This window comes from Moschus berezovskii, chromosome 8 (assembly GCF_049115385.1).
Source record: "Moschus berezovskii isolate FMDL1 chromosome 8, NW_MosBer_1.0, whole genome shotgun sequence".
NCBI classification, from domain to species: domain Eukaryota; kingdom Metazoa; phylum Chordata; class Mammalia; order Artiodactyla; family Moschidae; genus Moschus; species Moschus berezovskii.
Window position 1 is genome coordinate 50973486 of NC_142467.1, and position 18146 is coordinate 50991631.

Sequence of the window (18146 nt, forward strand, 5' to 3'; positions counted from 1 at the left end):
TGTGGGCAAGACTCCCTTAAAAGGATTGGAGTAGCCCTCACAGTCAACAAAAGAGTCCGAAATGCAGTACTTGGGTGCAATCTCAAAAATGACAGAATGATCTCTGTTTGTTTCCAAGGCAAACCATTCAATATTACAGTAATCCAAGCCTATGCCCCAACCACTAGTGCCAAAGAAGCTGAAGTTGAACAGTTCTATGACAACCTACAAGACCTTCTAGAATTAACACCAAAAAAATATGTCCTTTTCATCTTAGGGGACTGGAAGGCAAAAGTAGGTAGTTAAGGGGTAACAGGCAAGTTTGGCCTTGGAGTACAAAATAAAGCAGGGCAAAGGCTAACAGAGTTTTGCTAAGAGAACGCACTGGTCATAGCAAACATCCTCTTCCAACAACACAAGAGACAACTCTACCTCTACATATAGACATCACCAGATGGTCAATACCAAAATCAGACTGTTTATATTCTTTGCAGCCAAAGATGGAGACACTCTATGCAGGCAGCAAAAAACAAGACCAGAGCTGACTGTAGCTCAGATCATGAACTTCTTATTGAAAAATTCAGACTGAAATTGAAGAAAGTAGGGAAAACCACTAGGCCATTCAAGCATGACCTGAATCAAATCCCTTATGATCACACAGTGGAACTGACAAATAGATTCAAGGGGTGAGATCTGATAGACTGCCTGAAGAACTATGGATGGAGGTTCGTAACATTGTACAGGAGGCTGTAATCAAAACCAGCCCCAAGAAAAAGAAATGTAAAAACGCAAAATGGTTGTCCGAGGCCTTACAAATAGCTGAGAAAGGAAGAGAAACGAAAGGCAAAGGAGAAAAGGAAAGATATACCCATTTGAATACAGAGTTCCAAAGAATAGCAAAGAGAGATAAGAAAGTCTTCCTAAGTGAACAATGTAAAGAAATAAAGGAAAACAATAGGATGGGAAAGACTAGAGATCTCTTCAAGAAAATCAGAGATACCAAGGGAACATTTCATGCGAAGATGGGCTCAACAAAGGACAGAAATGGTATGGACCTAACAGAAGCAGAAGATATTAAGAAGAGGTGGCAAGAATACACAGAAGAATTATACAAAAAAGATCTTCATGACCCAGATAATCACAATAGTGTGATCACTCACCTAGAGCCAGACATCCTGGAGTGCAAAGTCAATGGGCCTTAGGAAGCATCACTACAAACAAAGCTGGTGGATGTAATGGAATTCCAGTTGAGCTATTTCAAATCCTAAAGATGATGCTGTTAAAGATGCTGGGAAAGATTAAAGGCAGGAGGAGAAGAGGACGACAGAGGATGAGATGGTTGGATGGCATCACCGACTCAGTGGACATGAGTTTGAACAAGCTCTGGGAGATGGTAAAGGACAGGGGAGCCTGGCATGCTGCAGTCCGTGGGGTCGCAAAGAGTTGGATACGACTGAAAGTCTGCATGACAACAACAACAACAGGTCACTGACCCCCACTACTGGTGGGTGCCCCTGCCCACAATTCTGCAGACCTGACAAGTGGTTCTCCTGAATGTGACCGTGTCCCACACCCCACAGCTTTTTCTCAGCCTGCATATCACTAACTGCTCTTGCAGAATCTGCCCAACACTCTGATTTACTTTCCATCTTTTCTGGAGTTCTGTCCTCTCACCACCCCTCCCCAATCTCACCCAATCCTGCATCCCTTAGCGCTCCTCCTCTTTTCCTGACTTCTCAGTCTCCTTCTGCACTCCTGGAAGCTGCCACTCCCCATGTTATCTTCAGCCCTCTTCTCTAAGAAATCCTGATGACTCCCAGTGTGCTATTATTCAAATCTGAGCATTTTTGAGACTGTTCCCTCCAGGCCTGAGGTTTGTCCCTGACCTCTGGTCCATATTCTCATTGTCCTCTTGAAAATTTCCTGGAATTTCAACCACACTCCTTCCCAAAGGGAGTTCATGTGTTTCTGCTCAGATCAGTCTTTCCCTGCCATCTGCTCTTCTGCAATGGCAACACCAGACTTCCTCTCACCTGGGCTTGACACTTGGGTTCAACCTTTGGCCTCTTCTCCTTTGATGGCTGCATCTACAAGTGGCCCCATGGTTGCAAAGCTACTGGAATTCAACTTCCACAGTGTTGTAGACAGGCTGGTTAACCCTGCCACTGCCCCTGTACTTCCCAAGTCCTTGGGGGGTCGAGGTCTTCTTGCGGGTCTCCCGCTTCCAGTTTCTTTCCTTTAAATTTAGCCTGTGCACATCATGTTATTCTCCCTAAGGTGCAGCTCGAAGCAGGTCACTTCTGCTTGACCTCTCCCCAACCCCCTGCTGTCCTGTGAATTACAGACGCCTCGCCCTGGTATCAGGCCCTCAGAAACCTGGGCCCAAATCCTCCATCTACTTCTGTTTCCCTTTCTCTCCACTGTGCACTCCTATTGCTCCTTGGAACTGCCCGATGGCTTATCCACTCTGTGCATTTATCTTATTCTCTGATTCCCTATAGTCTTTTAATGGAAATCTTACACTGCTGCTCTTTCTTTGGTTTAAAATTCTCCAATGAATTTACACTGCACTTGCGATAAAACATAAACTCCTAAACAGGCCTATAAAGCTTGATATGATATGCCCTTTATGATCTACTCCATCTTCCTCTAGCCCTGATTTATAGAACTCAGCCACACTGGCCTTCTTCTCTGTTCCCTGAAAGGGTCAAGCTCATTCCTCCTCTAACCCTTCACATGGCAGCTTCCTTATCACCCTCAGGGCTCAGCTACAGTGCCTCTCCTCAGAGTCCCTTCCTGGTTGCTACACTTTCTCCTGAGCTGAGGCTGTAGGATCCTTCTCAACACACTGCTGATTCCAGGCAACCTCGGTCTCCCGGCCAGATTTGTCAGAATTAATGATTCTGTTTGTAAGCCCTGGCCCAGTCTGTTGTCCCTCAGCCACTGTCAGATGAGAAAATGTGGGTCTAGAAAGGCAAAGATACTCATCCCAAAATCTGAGCATGAGTAAGCAATTGAGTCAATATTCAGTTCAGTTCAGTCGCTCAGTCGTGTCCGACTCTCCGCGACCCCATAAATCACAGCACGCCAGGCCTCCCTGTCCATCACCAACTCCCGGAGTACACTCAAACTCATGTCCACAGAGTCGGTGATGCCATCCAGCCATCTCATTCTCCGTCGTCCCCTTCTCCTCCCGCCCCCAACCTTTCCCAGCATCAGAGTCTTTTCCAATGAGTCAACTCGTCGGATGAGGTGGCCAAAGTATTGCAGTTTCAGCTTTAGCATCAGTCCCTCCAATGAACATCCAGGATTGATCTCCTTCAGAATGGACTGGTTGGATCTCCTTGCAGTATAAGGGACTCTCAAGAGTCTTCTTCAACACCACAGTTCAAAACCATCGATTCTTCGGCGATCAGCTTTCTTCACAGTCCAACTCTCACATCCATACATGACCATGGGAAAAACCATTGCCTTGACTAGACGGACCTTGGTTGGCAAAGTAATGTCTCTGCTTTTTAAAATACTATCAAGGTTGGTCATAACTTTCCTTCCAAGGAGCAAGCGTCTTTTAATTTCATGGCTGCAATCAGCATCTGCAGTGATTTTGGAGCCCCAAAAAATAAAGTCTGACACTGTTTCCACTGTTTTTCCATCTATTTCCCATGAAGTGATGGGACCAGATGCCATGATCTTTGTTTTCTGAATGTTGAGCTTCAAGCCAACCTTTTCACTCTCCTCTTTCACTTTCATCAAGAGGCTTTTGAGGTCCTCTTCACTTTCTGCCATAAGGGTAGTGTCATCTGCATATCTGAGGTTATTGATATTTCTCCCAGCAATCTTGATTCCAGCTTGTGCTTCTTCCAGCCCAGCGTTCCTCATGATGTGCTCTGCATATAAGTTAAATAAGCAAGGTGACAATATACAACCTTGACGTACACCTTTTCCTGTTTGGAACCAGTCTGTTGTTCCATGTCCAGTTCTAACTGTTGCTTCCTGACCTGCATACAGGTTTCTCAAGAGGCAGGTCAGGTGGTCTGGGATTCCCATCTCTTTCAGAATGTTCCACAGTTTATTGTGATCCACACAGTCAAAGGCTTTGGCATAGTCAATGAAGCAGAAATAGATGTTTTTCTGAAACTCTCTTGCTTTCTCCATGATCCAGCGGATGTTGGCAATTTGATCTCTGGTGCCTCTGCCTTTTCTAAAACCTGCTTGAACATCTGGGAGTTCACGGTTTACATATTGCTGAAGCCTGGCTTGGAGAATTTTGAGCATGACTTTGCTAGCGTGTGAGATGAGTGCAATTGTGCGGTAGTTTGAGCATTCTTTGGTATTGCCTTTCTTTGGGATTGGAATGAAGACTGACCTCTTCCAGTCCTGTGGCCACTGCTGAGTTTTCCAAATTTGCTGGCATATTGAGTGCAGCACTTTCACAGCATCATCTTTCAAGACTTGAAATAGCTCAACTGGAATCCCGTCACCACCACTAGCTTTGTTAGTAGTGATGCTTTCTAAGGCCCACTTGACTTCACATTCCAAGATGTCTGGCTCTAGGTCAGTGATCACGTTATCATGACTATCTTGGTCGTGAAGATCTTTTATGTACAGTTCTTCTGTGTATTCTTGCCACCTCTTCTTAATATCTTCTGCTTCTGTTAGGTCCATACCATTTCTGTCCTTTATCGAGCCCATCTTTGCATGAAATGTTCCCTTGGAATCTCTAATTTTCTTCAAGAGGTCTCAAGACCTTTTAGAATTAACACCCAAAAAAGATGTCCTTTTCATTATAGGGGACTGGAATGCAAAAGTAGGAAGTCAAGAAACACCTGGAGTAACAGGCAAATTTGGCCTTAGAGCACGGAATGAAGCAGGGCAAAGGCTAATAGAGTTTTGTCAAGAGAACGCACTGGTCATAGCAAACACCCTCTTCCAACAACACAAGAGAAGACTCTACACATGGACATCACCAGATGGTCAACACCGAAATCAGATTGATTATATTCTTTGCAACCAAAGATGGAGAAGCTGTATACAGTTAGCGAAAACAAGACCAGGAGCTGACTGTGGCTTAGATCATGAACTCCTTATTGCCAAATTCAGACTGAAATTGAAGAAAGTAGGGAAAACCACTAGACCATTCAGATATGACCTCAATCAAATCCCTTATGATTATACAGTGGAAGTGAGAAATAGATTTAAGGGACTAGATCTGACTGATAGAGTGCCTGATGAACTCTGGACGGAGGTTCATGACATTGTACAGGAGACAGGGACCAAGACCATCCCCATGGAAAAGAAATGCAAAAGAGCGAAATGGCTGTCTGAGGAGGCCTTACAAATAGCTGTGAAAAGAAGAGAGGCGAAAAGCAAAGGAGAAAAGGAAAGATATATGCATCTGAATGCAGGGTTCCAAAGAATAGCAAGGAGAGATAAGAAAGCCTTCCTCAGTGATCAATGCAAAGAAATAGAGGAAAACAACAGAATAGGAAAAACAAGAGTCAATATTAGCACCCAATTATTTGTACTTTTAGCTACTGCTTTTCATTTTTTGAGATTTGAACAAAATCTGTACTTTAGTTAATAATACTGTATCACATGTTAATTTCCTGTTTTTTTAACCAACAATATTTCTTTATATACTCAGAACTGGATTAGGAGTTTCAAGCCTCATTCAAGTTATTTTAATCACTAAGATAATAAATTTTCTAGACTTCTAGCTGTGATTCTAGATGCCAAAATACATGAAACTATATCAAAATTTTGAGTGAATATAAATTAGAAAGCTTTTGTATACATATATATATAAATAGAATGTATAATATAATGTATATATTTCAGAAAACTTTAGAATTTTTGCCTCGCAAAAGACTTTACGACATTTCGATTCTACTTGTTTGACTTGGTATGAATAGAATGCTAGGCCACTGTGTTTCATTTGTGCCAAACTCTTTCCTGCTTCTGACTCCTCAAGGAGGGTGGTCCCAAGGCATAGGAAGACAGCTGCCTGGGCCCAGAGTGTGGGAGGGAAGGCCAGGAAGGCCAGCGAATGGGGGCTCAGGGAGGGGCTCAGCAAGGGTGCTGCAGGTTGTCTGTCACTGGCAGAGCGAGCTGTGCATCAGAAGGAGAGGAAAGTGTTGCCATGGTGATGGACCAGCCAAAGAAGGGCTTAGGGAGCAGGCTGCTAGACAAGCTGGTTCATAAATCAGCACATTACCAAATGTTAAAAAAAATAAAGGCTCTATCCTTTAGGCAGGGCAAAGAAGAAAATCATAATTATCACTCCCCAATAATCTATCTGGGTTTGAATCCAGAGAAACAACTGATATTTCCAACACAACATTTTTTGAACAAGGAGTAATTTCATCCAGCTTCCCATTTGAGGGGTACCTACAGAAGCAAGGTTATCTGCTCAAGGTCATGCGGCAAGCTAAGCTGAGGTAGAGAAAGCAGGGGAGGTACAGGCTAAGGAAACAGGGGTGTGGGGTGACTTTCCCTTCTTCAGGGATGACTCTGCGGGGTCACAGGCCACCTGCTCAATCATCTTCACAGTTCCTTGTACCCACTCACCTCCAAGACCCTGCCGCTGATGTATCGGTCACAAGTCTCGCACTTAATGCCAAACTGGGAGTGGTAGTCAGACTCGCAGTACGGAATGCCATCCCTGCAGAGGAAATCCACACAGGAAAAGGAAATTAGGGGGGTCCACGGGGGTGTCACATGGAACTTCCCAGACCCAAAGGTAACTGTGACTGGACCAAGATTAGAAGCACTCAGGTAGCTGTTCAAAGTGCAAAAACAGACCAGATACCCCTTAGATCTACAAGATCAGACAGTCCCTGGGGTGAGAGGGCTGGGGAATCTGCATCTTGACAAATTCCCCACGCATGCCTGGAAAGTACTCTCTGCTGCTGGCTGTGAGGGTCCCTCACTCTTCTTCTTTGCTCTCTCCTCAGATTTTTCAGACCTACTCTCTTCCCTTTACCCTAAAGGACTCTTTTAAAAGGTCATTTGAAAAATAAAGCTTCCATTTAGAATAGGTAATATCTGCACTTGGCACACTGCAAAGGCACAAGGGGAAAAGTCTGTACCCTCCTCTCAGTCTCTAACAGTTTCCCTTCCAGGAGGTCATCAATGTGATCAATTTTTTGCATATTCTTAAGGGTTCCTTTTCTAACAAAACACTGGTACAAAAAGAATCATATGACTGTGCTCCTGAATCAGAAAACAAGAACCCTTGCCCTCCCCAGTCATCTCCTAAGTGCTCCATTCTTGCTCAGTGCTTCTAACTTACTGGGCACTAATAAGATTATTGTCAGTTATTCTTATACTATCCCCTACTACAGTAGCCATTGCTATTTACTGCTTGGTATGTGTTGGGCTCTCTGATGGTGTTTTACATAGGTTATTTCATTTAATACTTGCAGCAGTCCTATGAGGTTGGAATTAGTGGTCTTCCCATTGTGTGGATAAGAAAACCCAACTCAAATGATCTAGTGCTGGTTCAAATCCACATGGTCTGGTTTCTCAGCAGGCTGTCATGAGAATTAAAGGATGTGGCTCCAGGGTGTCCCAGAGCTCAGCACAGCACCTGTCCTAGGGGGATCCCCATGATGGCTGACAGGAGTCCCCAAAGGACGTCTGGGTTCAGCTTTCAAGGACCAACATGGAGATGACTGGGGGCATCAAAGCGCTCAGCCCAGCTCGGGCCCAGCCTAGCTCTAAGGCCCAGATCTGATGACGTCGCTCTGAGGTGCCAATGACATCTTCTGTACGGAACAGAACTCACTCACACGCAGCAATGCCTTAGACCAGGCACATCCATGCTGCTGCCCTGCGGGCACTGCCAGGAGCCCACCCTGGGCAGCAGAATCATCAGTTTCCTGAAGGCGAGGCAACATTGAGGACTCAGCAAAGTCATGAGGTGACACTGTTGTTTGTGGGTCCATGAGAAAAGCCTCCCTCACCCTCAACCCTTCACACTCTGGGGGTGGGAGGGTAGCCCTGCAGGGGGATAAAGTTATTTGTGAGGAGGTGGGTGCAATGAACCAGCAAAATCTGGGTATAAATGCAAACACCTCCTAATTTGGGCCCGGGGAATCTGCATCTTCACAAGCTCCCCATGCATGCCTGGGAAGCACTGTCTGCTGCTGCTGCGTGAGGCCTTTGGGAATTTGACATATATGATTCTAAAAAAAAGGCAGAGGGTAAAAATTAATATTTACTGGGTATTGATTAGGTACAAAGCACAGATCTCTGAACCCTATGAGGGTTCTTCTTTTTAGCCCTATTTCTATAAATGAAGAAACTGAGACTTGGAGAAGTTGAGTCTCTTGCTGAGGTCAAGTGGGCTGGGCTTCTAACTGGGGCATCAATACCAGAGCCGGTGCTGCAAAGTACCTTCCACTCTGCTGGCAGAGGGATGAAGCACCCAGAGCCCAGCTGCAGAGGCCTAAGGTGTGGTGGGTAATCTGGGTTGGACCGGCTCATAAGGAGCTCTGAACAAACCCTTAGTCCCCCAGAGAATTTGGACTTGAACTCACAGACTCAAGGACCAAGGGAACATCTTACTTGGCAGGCACACAGATGCATGCCAAGCTCCCACTAACATGCGTCCACAGCACGCGGGCTGCAACCTCAACTCGCCTCTGCAGCCTTGGACTTCACCTGTGCACACGCCTGAGTCCAGCAAACAGGATGGACGTGGCCAGCAACTCCCTGCCTTTGCCCAGGCTTGGCATTCTGGCTACAAGCTTTCCTTCTTTGCATGTTCAAATCTTATACCCCTTTCCAAGGTCCAGCCCAAATATTACCATCGTCCATAAAGCTCTCACATATTCCAGTTACCATGTCTGCTAGTTAGAAGTGAACAGTCACAGCCACAGCCTGTGGCTTAGACCTCTGACACAGACAAGGGTTGTTTGGCTAGTACCTACCTCCCTTTTTGACAGCAGCAGTACCTTGCCTGAGTTCTGGGAACCACCCCTTCCCACTCACAGTTACAAAGGGCTGCTCTCTGACTCTAGGGTTTAGATCCTTCTGGCCAGTGATTGGTCAGGGATGGGCATGTGACCCAATGGAGGCCAAATCAGAGGCAGCTGTGGGACTTTTGCTGGCGTTCTTGGGAAAGAGGCCTTTCTCTCTCTGCCAGGTTTATGAAGCTGCTAGAAACAAAGCTTGGAGTTGTTGGTAATCATCTTTGCTACCACCTGGGGAGGTCCTGCTTGAGAACGAATCAGACACAGAGGAAGGCAGAGCTGAGAGAGACAAGAAAGACTGGGGAGAGGGTGGGGCTTCTGAAGGGCTAATGACAGCTTTAAGTGTCTGGATTCAGCCATGTCAGAAGCCAGAATGCCACTGGCCTTCCCATTTCTATGAGTCAATAAACTCCCAGTTTTGCATTCAAGGGAGTTTGAGTTGGATTTTCTGTCACTTCTGATTGGAAAGGTCTTAAAGAACAGAACTTCTCTTGAGCTCTGAATCACATGTACCCTGGAGTCATCATTTTTTATGCATATAGCCTGTCTCTCTTATTTCTTGACAGCAGAACCATGCATGCTACAACTTTAATGCTCACTACATCCTAGCATCAGGTCAGAGAGTGATACTAGAAAATATCTGGGTCGTAGTGTAAAAAGTTCTGAGGGCTAGTGGCCCTAATTTTTTTTTACGTACTTGAGTATGTAAATATGGTCATAAGGGCCTGGCACAAGGGGCTTTGTCTAGTGTTCACTGTCGGTGGGGCTAGGCCGTCTTTCCTGACAACTGTGTGTCCATCATCTCTTATCTCATTCCATTCAACAACTATATTATCGACTTTGGGTCAGGCATTGTGCTACAGGCCATAGTGAATTAAACAAAGTCCCACCCTGGTGAGGACAGACACTAAATATAATCACTGCAGCAATAACTTCCTGAGACTCAGTTTCTACAGCTTTTCAAACAGGGTTAACACCTCATGGGGGTAGTCATGGGGCTTAACATGATAATTTGTACAGAGCAGTTAGTACATTCCTTGTCCATACTAAAAGCTCAATAAATGATAGCTAATATTATTACCCTTATTAAAAAGGTAACATGGTTAAATATACAATTGCAAATGGTGGCCTACCCGAAGGAAATCAATAGGGCTGATGAGGGCCACTGGGAGGGCCGATTGGAGGGCCTGTAAGAGGTGGTATGAAGCCAGTTCTGAGGGGAGCGTATGGGACCTGAGACCAGAGGAATGGGAGGAGCAAGCATGCTCGGAACAGAGAAGAGCATTTCAGAACAGAGGAAGCACTGAGTGAGAGACCAAGGTGAGTGGGGTGCTGTCTGTGGCTGGAGTGTGGCAGCCGGACAGAAATGGAGGGAGGTGCTGCTGGTGACTCAGGCCAAGGGCCATGTGGGGCCAGGCCTGGGGGCATGCAGAGGTCAGGCAGGTGGGGCAGGGGAGAGACCTACTTGCTGATGTACTCCCCAGTGAGGATGACGCTGCAGGTCTGGCATTTGAAGCAGCTGACGTGCCACTGCTTGTCCAGCGCCAGGAGCGACTGGCCATGCTTGATCTCCTCCTTGCACCCAGCGCAGTCTGCAAAGACAAGAGGATCCGATGAGCAAAGCACCTTGGGCCCTGGGACCCTTTCTGTCGTCTCGCGCCCGAGTCTAGGCAACCCCTACTGAATGCTGGCTTTTCTGTAACTGCTCCCACCTAGGTACCAGCACCAGTTGAGATTATGTCAGGTAAGCGAAAGGCCAAAGGCAGCTTGGCCTCTTGACAAGGGATCCTGGTGTGAGGGAGAAAGAAAGACCTCATAGGCTTACTCCAGAAAGTTCCTTGCTGGTCATCCTGACTGTGGTTCATCCAGAGCGGATCCTGAACTGCTCCTAGCCTGTTCTCAGGTTGCTAACAAAGCTCATGCAACTCTCTGTGACCTGGGGACCTGCAGCATCAGTGTCACCTGGGAAATTGCAAATGTGTAGAAATGTGGGCTCCATCCAGATCAACTGAATTTTTATTTTTAACTATTTTATTTTTATTGAAATACACTTGATTTACAACATTGTATTCATTTCAGGTAACAGCAAAGTGATTCAGTTACACACACACACACATATGTAATATATTCTTTGTCAGGTTCTTTTCTGTTATAGGTTGTTCAGTTCAGTTCAGTTCAGTTCAGTCGCTCAGTCGTGTCCGACTCTTTGCGACCCCATGAATCACAGCACGCCAGGCCTCCCTGTCCATCACCAACTCCCGGAGTTCACTCAAACTCATGTCCATCGAGTCGGTGATGCCATCCAGCCATCTCATTCTCTGTCGTCCCCGTCTCCTCCTACCCCCAATCCCTCCCAGCATCAGACTCTTTTCCAGTGAGTCAACTCGTCGCATGAGGTGGCCAAAGTATTGCAGTTTCAGCTTTAGCATCAGTCCTTCCAATGAACACTCAGGATTGATCTCCTTTAGAATGGACTGGTTGGATCTCCTTGCAGTCCAAGGGACTCTCAAGAGTCTTCTCCAACACCACAGTTCAAAAGCATCAATTCTTCGGTGATCAGCTTTCTTCACAGTCCAACTCTCACATTCATACATGACCATGGGAAAAACCATAGCCTTGACTAGACGGACCTTGGTTGGCAAAAGAATGTCTCTGCTTTTTAATATGCTATCTAGGTTGGTCATAACTTTCCTTCCAAGTAGTAAGCGTCTTTTAATTTCATGGCTGCAATCAGCATCTGCAGTGATTTTGGAGGCCCAAAAAATAAAGTCTGACACTGTTTCCACTGTTTCCCCATCTATTTCCCATGAAGTGATGGGACCAGATGCCATGATCTTTGTTTTCTGAATGTTGAGCTTCAAGCCAACCTTTTCACTCTCCTCTTTCACTTTCATCAAGAGGCCTTTGAGTTCCTCTTCACTTTCTGCCATAAGGGTGGTGTCATCTGCATATCTGAGGTTATTGACATTTCTCCCCGCAATCTTGATTCCAGCTTGTGCTTCTTCCAGCCCAGCGTTCCTCATGATGTACTCTGCGTATAGGTTGTTACAGGGATTAAATATAGTTCCCTGTGCGATACAGTAGGTCCTGTTGCTAATCTATTTTATATGTAGTAGAGTATATCTTTTAATTCCCAAACCCTAATTTATCTTTCTCCTTTGTTAACCATAAGTTTTTCAATGCCTGTGAGTCTGTTTCTGTTTTGTAAATCATTTGTGTTGTTTTTTTAGGTTCCACATATAAGTGATATCATATGATATTTGTCTCTCTCTGACTTATTTCACTTACTGTGATAATCTCCAGGTCCATTCATGTTGTGGCAAGTAGCATTATTTCATTCTTTTTTATGGTTGAGTAATATTTCATTGTATATATACACCACATCTTCTTTATCCATTATCTGTTGATGGACATTTAGGTTGCTTGCATGTCTTGGCTACTGTGAATAGTGCTGCAATGAACACTGGGGAGCATGTATCTTTTTAAATTAGAGTTTTCTCCAGGTAAAGGCCCAGGGGTGGAATTCCTGGATCATACGATAGCTCTATCTTTAGTTTTTTTGAGGAACCTCCATATTGATCTTCATAGTCGCTGTATCAATTTACATTCCCATCGACAGGGAAGGAGAGTTCCCTTTTCTTCACAGCCTCTCCAGCATTTGTCATTTGCAGATATTTTCATGACAGCCAATCTGACAGATGTGAAGTGACACCTCATTATAGTTTTGATTTGCATTTCTCTAAAATGCAAAATGTTTGAGCAACTTTTCATGTGCCTGTTGGCCATCTGTATGTTTTCTTTGGAGAATTTAGTTCTTTTACCCATTTTTTTGACTGGGTTGTTAATTTTTTTCATATTGAATTGCATGAGCTGTTTTATATATTTTGGAAATCAAGCCCTTGTCACTGAATTTTATCAAGATCTCCAAGCACAGCAGAATCTGGGAATCCCTGCTCCAAGCTTAGGTTCTACTTTTTCTCACCTTTAGGCTCATATGCTCAATGGTTTGTGATTTGTGTGCTTTTGGTTAAACCTATTCTCTTGCCTAGCACCACGCTCAACACACAGTAAGAACTTAGGGCAGATGTGGGGAATGAGCAGCCCTCCAAGCACCCAGGCAAAAGCATAGAACTTTGCGACTACAAACCAAACATCTGCCTCCCCAGGCAGTGAAGGTTAAAGAGTCTGATGAGATTGTTCCAGAGCAGAAAGGCACCCCTGCTCTCCGTTTCATCACCCTGGACCATGTCTGAGGCCAACAGAATGCAGGGGGGCCCAGAGGCTGCCTGTTGCTCAACAATGTCTAGGGAGGGGCAGGAAATGGAGGCAGGGTCCGAGGTACTTGGGAGATGCTGGGAATTCAGGCTTAGCCAACCGGATGTCCCACTCTGGAGGAGGAAAGGGTCAAGGGGCAGTGTTTACCAGAGCATAGGCCTCCTTCTTGGCACCAAACGCAAATGCACACTTGGGAGCAGTAGAAGAGGAGAGAGACACACAGCAAGTCGGGAGAGGTTGGCTGAGGTTCTCTCATCCAGCTGGAAGCCAGTCCTGGAGAAGAGATGAGGTGTCTGTGTCTCTAGGAAGGGGGTGTGTCCAGCAAGCTGTGGAAAGTCTGGGCCCTGACGAAGTGTGTGTACGAGTCAGCTCCCACAGTCCACGCCTCTTGACTACACAGCACCTTTCTAATGTCTCTTAGCGCAAGCTGGGGCCAAGAAGGTCTCCCATTGCAAAATGCTTCAAGTCCCAGGTCTTCAAACGGGGGCTGGTAGAACAGATTTAGACTTTCTTTTCCTTTTTTTTTTTTCTCCTGGAATAAGTCAGCTTCCACTCCATCCCAATCATCACAGTCTTCAGAATGTCATTGTTTAGAGGTCAGTACACCCTCTTCTTTTATAGACATACGGCCTCTGAAGTAACTTGTCCATGCTCTGTATAGGAAAACCCGAGGGCTCAGGCATCTGGTCCAGCTTTCGAGGCCACAGGTGCTGAATTTGTGTCTCTGTGGGCCTTCTTGATAGGGTTAAATGGTTCCACAGAGGCTCTGAGTTCACATCAAAGTCCCACCTCAGCGTTCTCAACAGGTGGGCATCTTCCTCTAAATCACCACCTCTTGCTTCTGGACAGGTAAGACTGTCATGACGGCCTTTTTTATATGAAGCTGAGGCCTGAATTCTTGTGACACCCCCTATTTTAAGCAACCAAGGATTATCTACCTCTTACCCTAAATGTATTTCTTCAAATCTTTTATGACAACTACAGTTTCTCTCTTCTCCTTTATCTCCTGCACTTCACTTTTCCTTGCTTGATATGGTCTGAGCAAATTCACTTGTGGATTCCATGGAGGTAGACAAGTTACTGGCTAACACCACCATTGTCTATCTTTTCAATAAACCTTACTCAAAGAGTTGCATCCTTTTGTGGCCACAAAAGAGATGAGCTCCATCTCTTTAAGTTGCAGTGACACATCTGATATGAATTGGCATCTTGAATGAAAATTTAGGAGACGGTACAGTATTGTGGTTAGAGGCTGAGCTGAGAGGTTAGAGTGAGTGAAGAGGGGCTGGCCAAGGGGAGAATCCCAGCTCCCCAGCTGACTAGTTGTACAGCTGTTCAGGTCCAGCTTCCTCATCTGAACATCTTCCTTACATGACTGGTGTGAAGAACTGAAGTCAGGCTTGGAAGGACTTTGCACAGTGCCGGGCATGTATGTACCCAACAAGTGGTTCTTATCATTATTCTTCCACAGTCTTATGGTTTTTAACTCACACTCTGCATTATCCAATCTCTGATATGAGGTCAGAAGCAGCATCTCTGATGTAGGGAAGGCCTGCTAATTCCTCCTGAGAATTCTGGCACACCTATTCCACATTTTTGTTTTTTTCATATTATATTGCTCATCCTCCACTCAACTGGCTTCAGATGAAGGATCGTTACCAGGATCTTTTTCCCCCTTCTTCTTCCAACTTTTACTTATGACCAACACTGGAGCTTCAGGCACTGCATCTGGAAGCCCATGGACCTGGTGTAATAAGCAAGGTCAGGACACACCCTGTCCCAAGCTGGATTCTGCACAGCCAGCTGTCCGCTCCATTCCTCATACGTTCTTCTTTATTCCCAAATTACCACCTTCAGCTGGCAATAAGCATGATGCACCTGCTCCTCCTAAATCCCTCAGTTTACTGGAATCTCTGAAGACCCCAGACAGTTATTTTTAGCCTTTTCTGACTGTGTCATTCATTACAGCAAAAATAGGTGGGTATGTGAGTCACAGCAAGCTCCCCACCTTGTTTTAGGCAGCTAATCCAGAAAGACAGGACCCTTCCTATTAGCAAGTCATGTCTCTGGTATAGGGTGTTAAGGGAATAGGCTCCAAAGCCAGACTTGCCTAGGTTCACACTCTGGTTCCATTACCATTATCTGAGTTACCTTTGATACTCTTAGAGTATCTGGTTTCTTATCTAAAAACCATTGCTCTTGTCTCCCTCAAAGAGTTGTTGTAATGATTAAACGAGATGTTTAGAAAACTTAGTGCAGTACTGACAACAGTAATGGCCAATCAATGCTGGCAGTAGTGATGGCAATGGTGTTGGTGGAGGTGGTGATGTTGCTTCTGCCCCTGATTCTTCTCAGTGAGGTCTGTGCAGTGCCTGGCACTAGGAATAGTCGGTCAATGTTAGCAGTGGTGATGGTATGATGGTGATCATGATGGTGGTGGTGATGGTCATAGTGTTGGTGGAGGTGGTGGTCTGTTCTTGATTCTACTCAGTGAGGTCTGTGAAGAAGCAGTTCTCCTGCCTGTGATAAGTAACATGATTCCCATTTCTTGATAGTTCCCAAGTATTCTTCTTGATCTCTTCTGAGTAGATACAGATCTTGTTTTTCCACAGTGTCTTGACATTCCAGGAATGAAACTTCACACTCCTCTGGCTCAAAAATATAGCAAGTTTTTTGTCCTTCGTTTTCCTTTTCCAAGTTATGTTCATCATCTTAGCACACTTTGAATCTTGTTTTAGTTTCCTCCATCCTTGGGGGACTCAAAAGCCCTTTCAACTTCCCCTCAAGTCAGGAGACTACTTGGTGTTTGCAGCATGGACAATGACCACCTTTGGGGAAACATATGCCCCATAGATCCACACAGTGATGTCTAGACTTTGCAAGTAGCAAGATGAGCCATGATCCTAGGCATTCCCCTGGAGACTGCCCACGTGCTCACTGTTCTTCTGTATTGACTCTTCCTTCCCTTCTTCCACCTCCTGATCTGAAGAATTATGGTGCAGACATTTAGCAGCCTCTCCTCGTGGACATGCTCCCATGCAGGCTTCCCATAGGCAGCTGAGAAAATCTCCCACCTGCCTGAGATCCTCAAGGCACACAGTAACACACAACACAAGCTGAGTGAAATAACAGCAGATTCAGGAATTTATTCTCAGTTCTCCTCTGGCATTTTTGTAGATTAGACCGCCAAAGCCCCTCACTTTATATTTAGAGAGCAGTTTACACACTATGATGTATGTTAGTTTGATTGCCGAATACGGATACATTTGCTTTCCACTCAGTTGGGTAAACTGAGTCACAGGGAGGCTGCATGACAGGTGTGCATCACACAGAAGGAACACAGCCTCCTGACTCCAGCTGGCTCCTCTCTATGGCCTCACACGTAGTCTCACTGGTGTCTGGGTACCTGAGCAGCATCAGCCATGGTCCTGTAGTCCTGCAACCTAGCATTCCAGACTTGCTGTCATTCTGGTTGATGCTTTCAAGCAGTTATGAAAGATAACTGTGTGTGCATTCAGCCTTAGCCACCTTGAGATGGAAACCTGCTCAGAGCAGCAAATTTTTCTTGATCCCCACCCAAGACACTGAAGGAAAGTCTGGGAACAGGTCTGAATCAACTGAAAGGAGGGAAGAATGATAGAGGGAGCCCCTGATAGGCTCCCTTGCTATTGGAGCCTCCGGGAACTGAGTCCTGCTGACTTGGGGGAGGTGGTTCTGTGCTCACCCTCCTCGAGTGGACACAGCCCCAGAATGCTGACTCTGCTGGTGCCGTGGCTGACAGCCCCCACATGGCGCAGTGATGCAGCACAGGACGCTAATGGGTTTTCATTGATTCTGCCGACAAGTGAGAGTGTCATGTAACATGAAAGAATGCTGGAGCCTAACCTGGCTTACGAGACCCTGGGTGTGTGTGTGGGCACATGCAGTGAAGGACCGAGAAGGGCGTTTTGCAACAGTGATTTAGATATCTTACAGCTAGACAAGTTGGAATGGAATGGACATTCCACAAATAAGAATGACTGTTCTAAGGTACACCTCTGATCCTCAGCTCCTCTTCAAGCCACAATCTGTGTTTTAGTGATAGAACATGACCTTTATGAGTAGTTCTCAGTTTTAGGAACAGCGAATGAATCATTCAGGAAGCTTATTACGATCATATATTTCTAGGTCCCATTCCTACAAGTCCAAAGTGGGCCTAGAAATCTGTATTTTTGCCAGTTTTGTAGTGAAGCTAATGCTGTAGTCCACAGGACACACCCTAAGAGACACTAAGCACAGCCCTTGTGGCTTTCTCCCATATTCCATCTTTTGCTAAGATATGTCTGCGTACAGTTTTTTAATGGAATTTTTAAGAATTGAGAGCCACTGGTGGAAAACACCTGATCGGCTCTGTTGGGGTGCTCCAGGCAGTATGGACCAGAGGGGAGATAAGGAGGTCTGCTCATCCCAGGAGAACCACCCAAGCGGTTGAAACATGGCCCAGGCCACCCCTGTTTACTGCTGGGCAGCCTGTTTTCCCTGCATCTGTATGTAGGGAAGCTCATGAGTCTGGGCTGTCTGCCAACTGGGTCATACTTCAGGAGTCCTCCAGTGTGGGAACCGCCCCCACTTCCCTCCAGGCTGCAGAAGGGAAGTGGTTAATGAAACTGGGACAGGGGAGCCCTGGGAGATGTGCTTGCAGACGGGGAGGCACCCGGCGGGGAGGACTCACGGCTTGGTCCGCGGATCTTGATGGGCTTACTGCTGGTCATGGACTGGGAGCACGTCTGACACAAGCATTCCTTCCCACTGAAGGTCACCTTGTCTCCAATGGGGAAAGGCTTCCTGTGAGGAGGAAGAAGAAATTCAACATTTCCTCTCCAGATGGCTCTGTGTCTATAGGTGACTTGACGACATGTGCTTGAAGATCTCTGGTAG

General features: G+C 45.8%; 1 protein-coding gene across 7 annotated transcripts in view; it reads right to left on the reverse strand.

Annotated features, from left to right (window-relative positions):
- Positions 1–18146, reverse strand: part of ABLIM3 (actin binding LIM protein family member 3) — a 142491-nt gene that overhangs the window by 55015 nt on the left and 69330 nt on the right. For all 7 annotated transcript variants that reach the window (XM_088838572.1, XM_088838571.1, XM_088838570.1 and 4 more), the window contains 3 exons: positions 17941–18053; positions 10420–10546; positions 6547–6640 (listed from right to left, as the gene is read on the reverse strand). In XM_088838572.1, coding sequence (XP_088694698.1) covers positions 6547–6640; positions 10420–10546; positions 17941–18053 — 334 coding nt within the window. The remainder of the gene's footprint in view (positions 1–6546; positions 6641–10419; positions 10547–17940; positions 18054–18146) is intronic.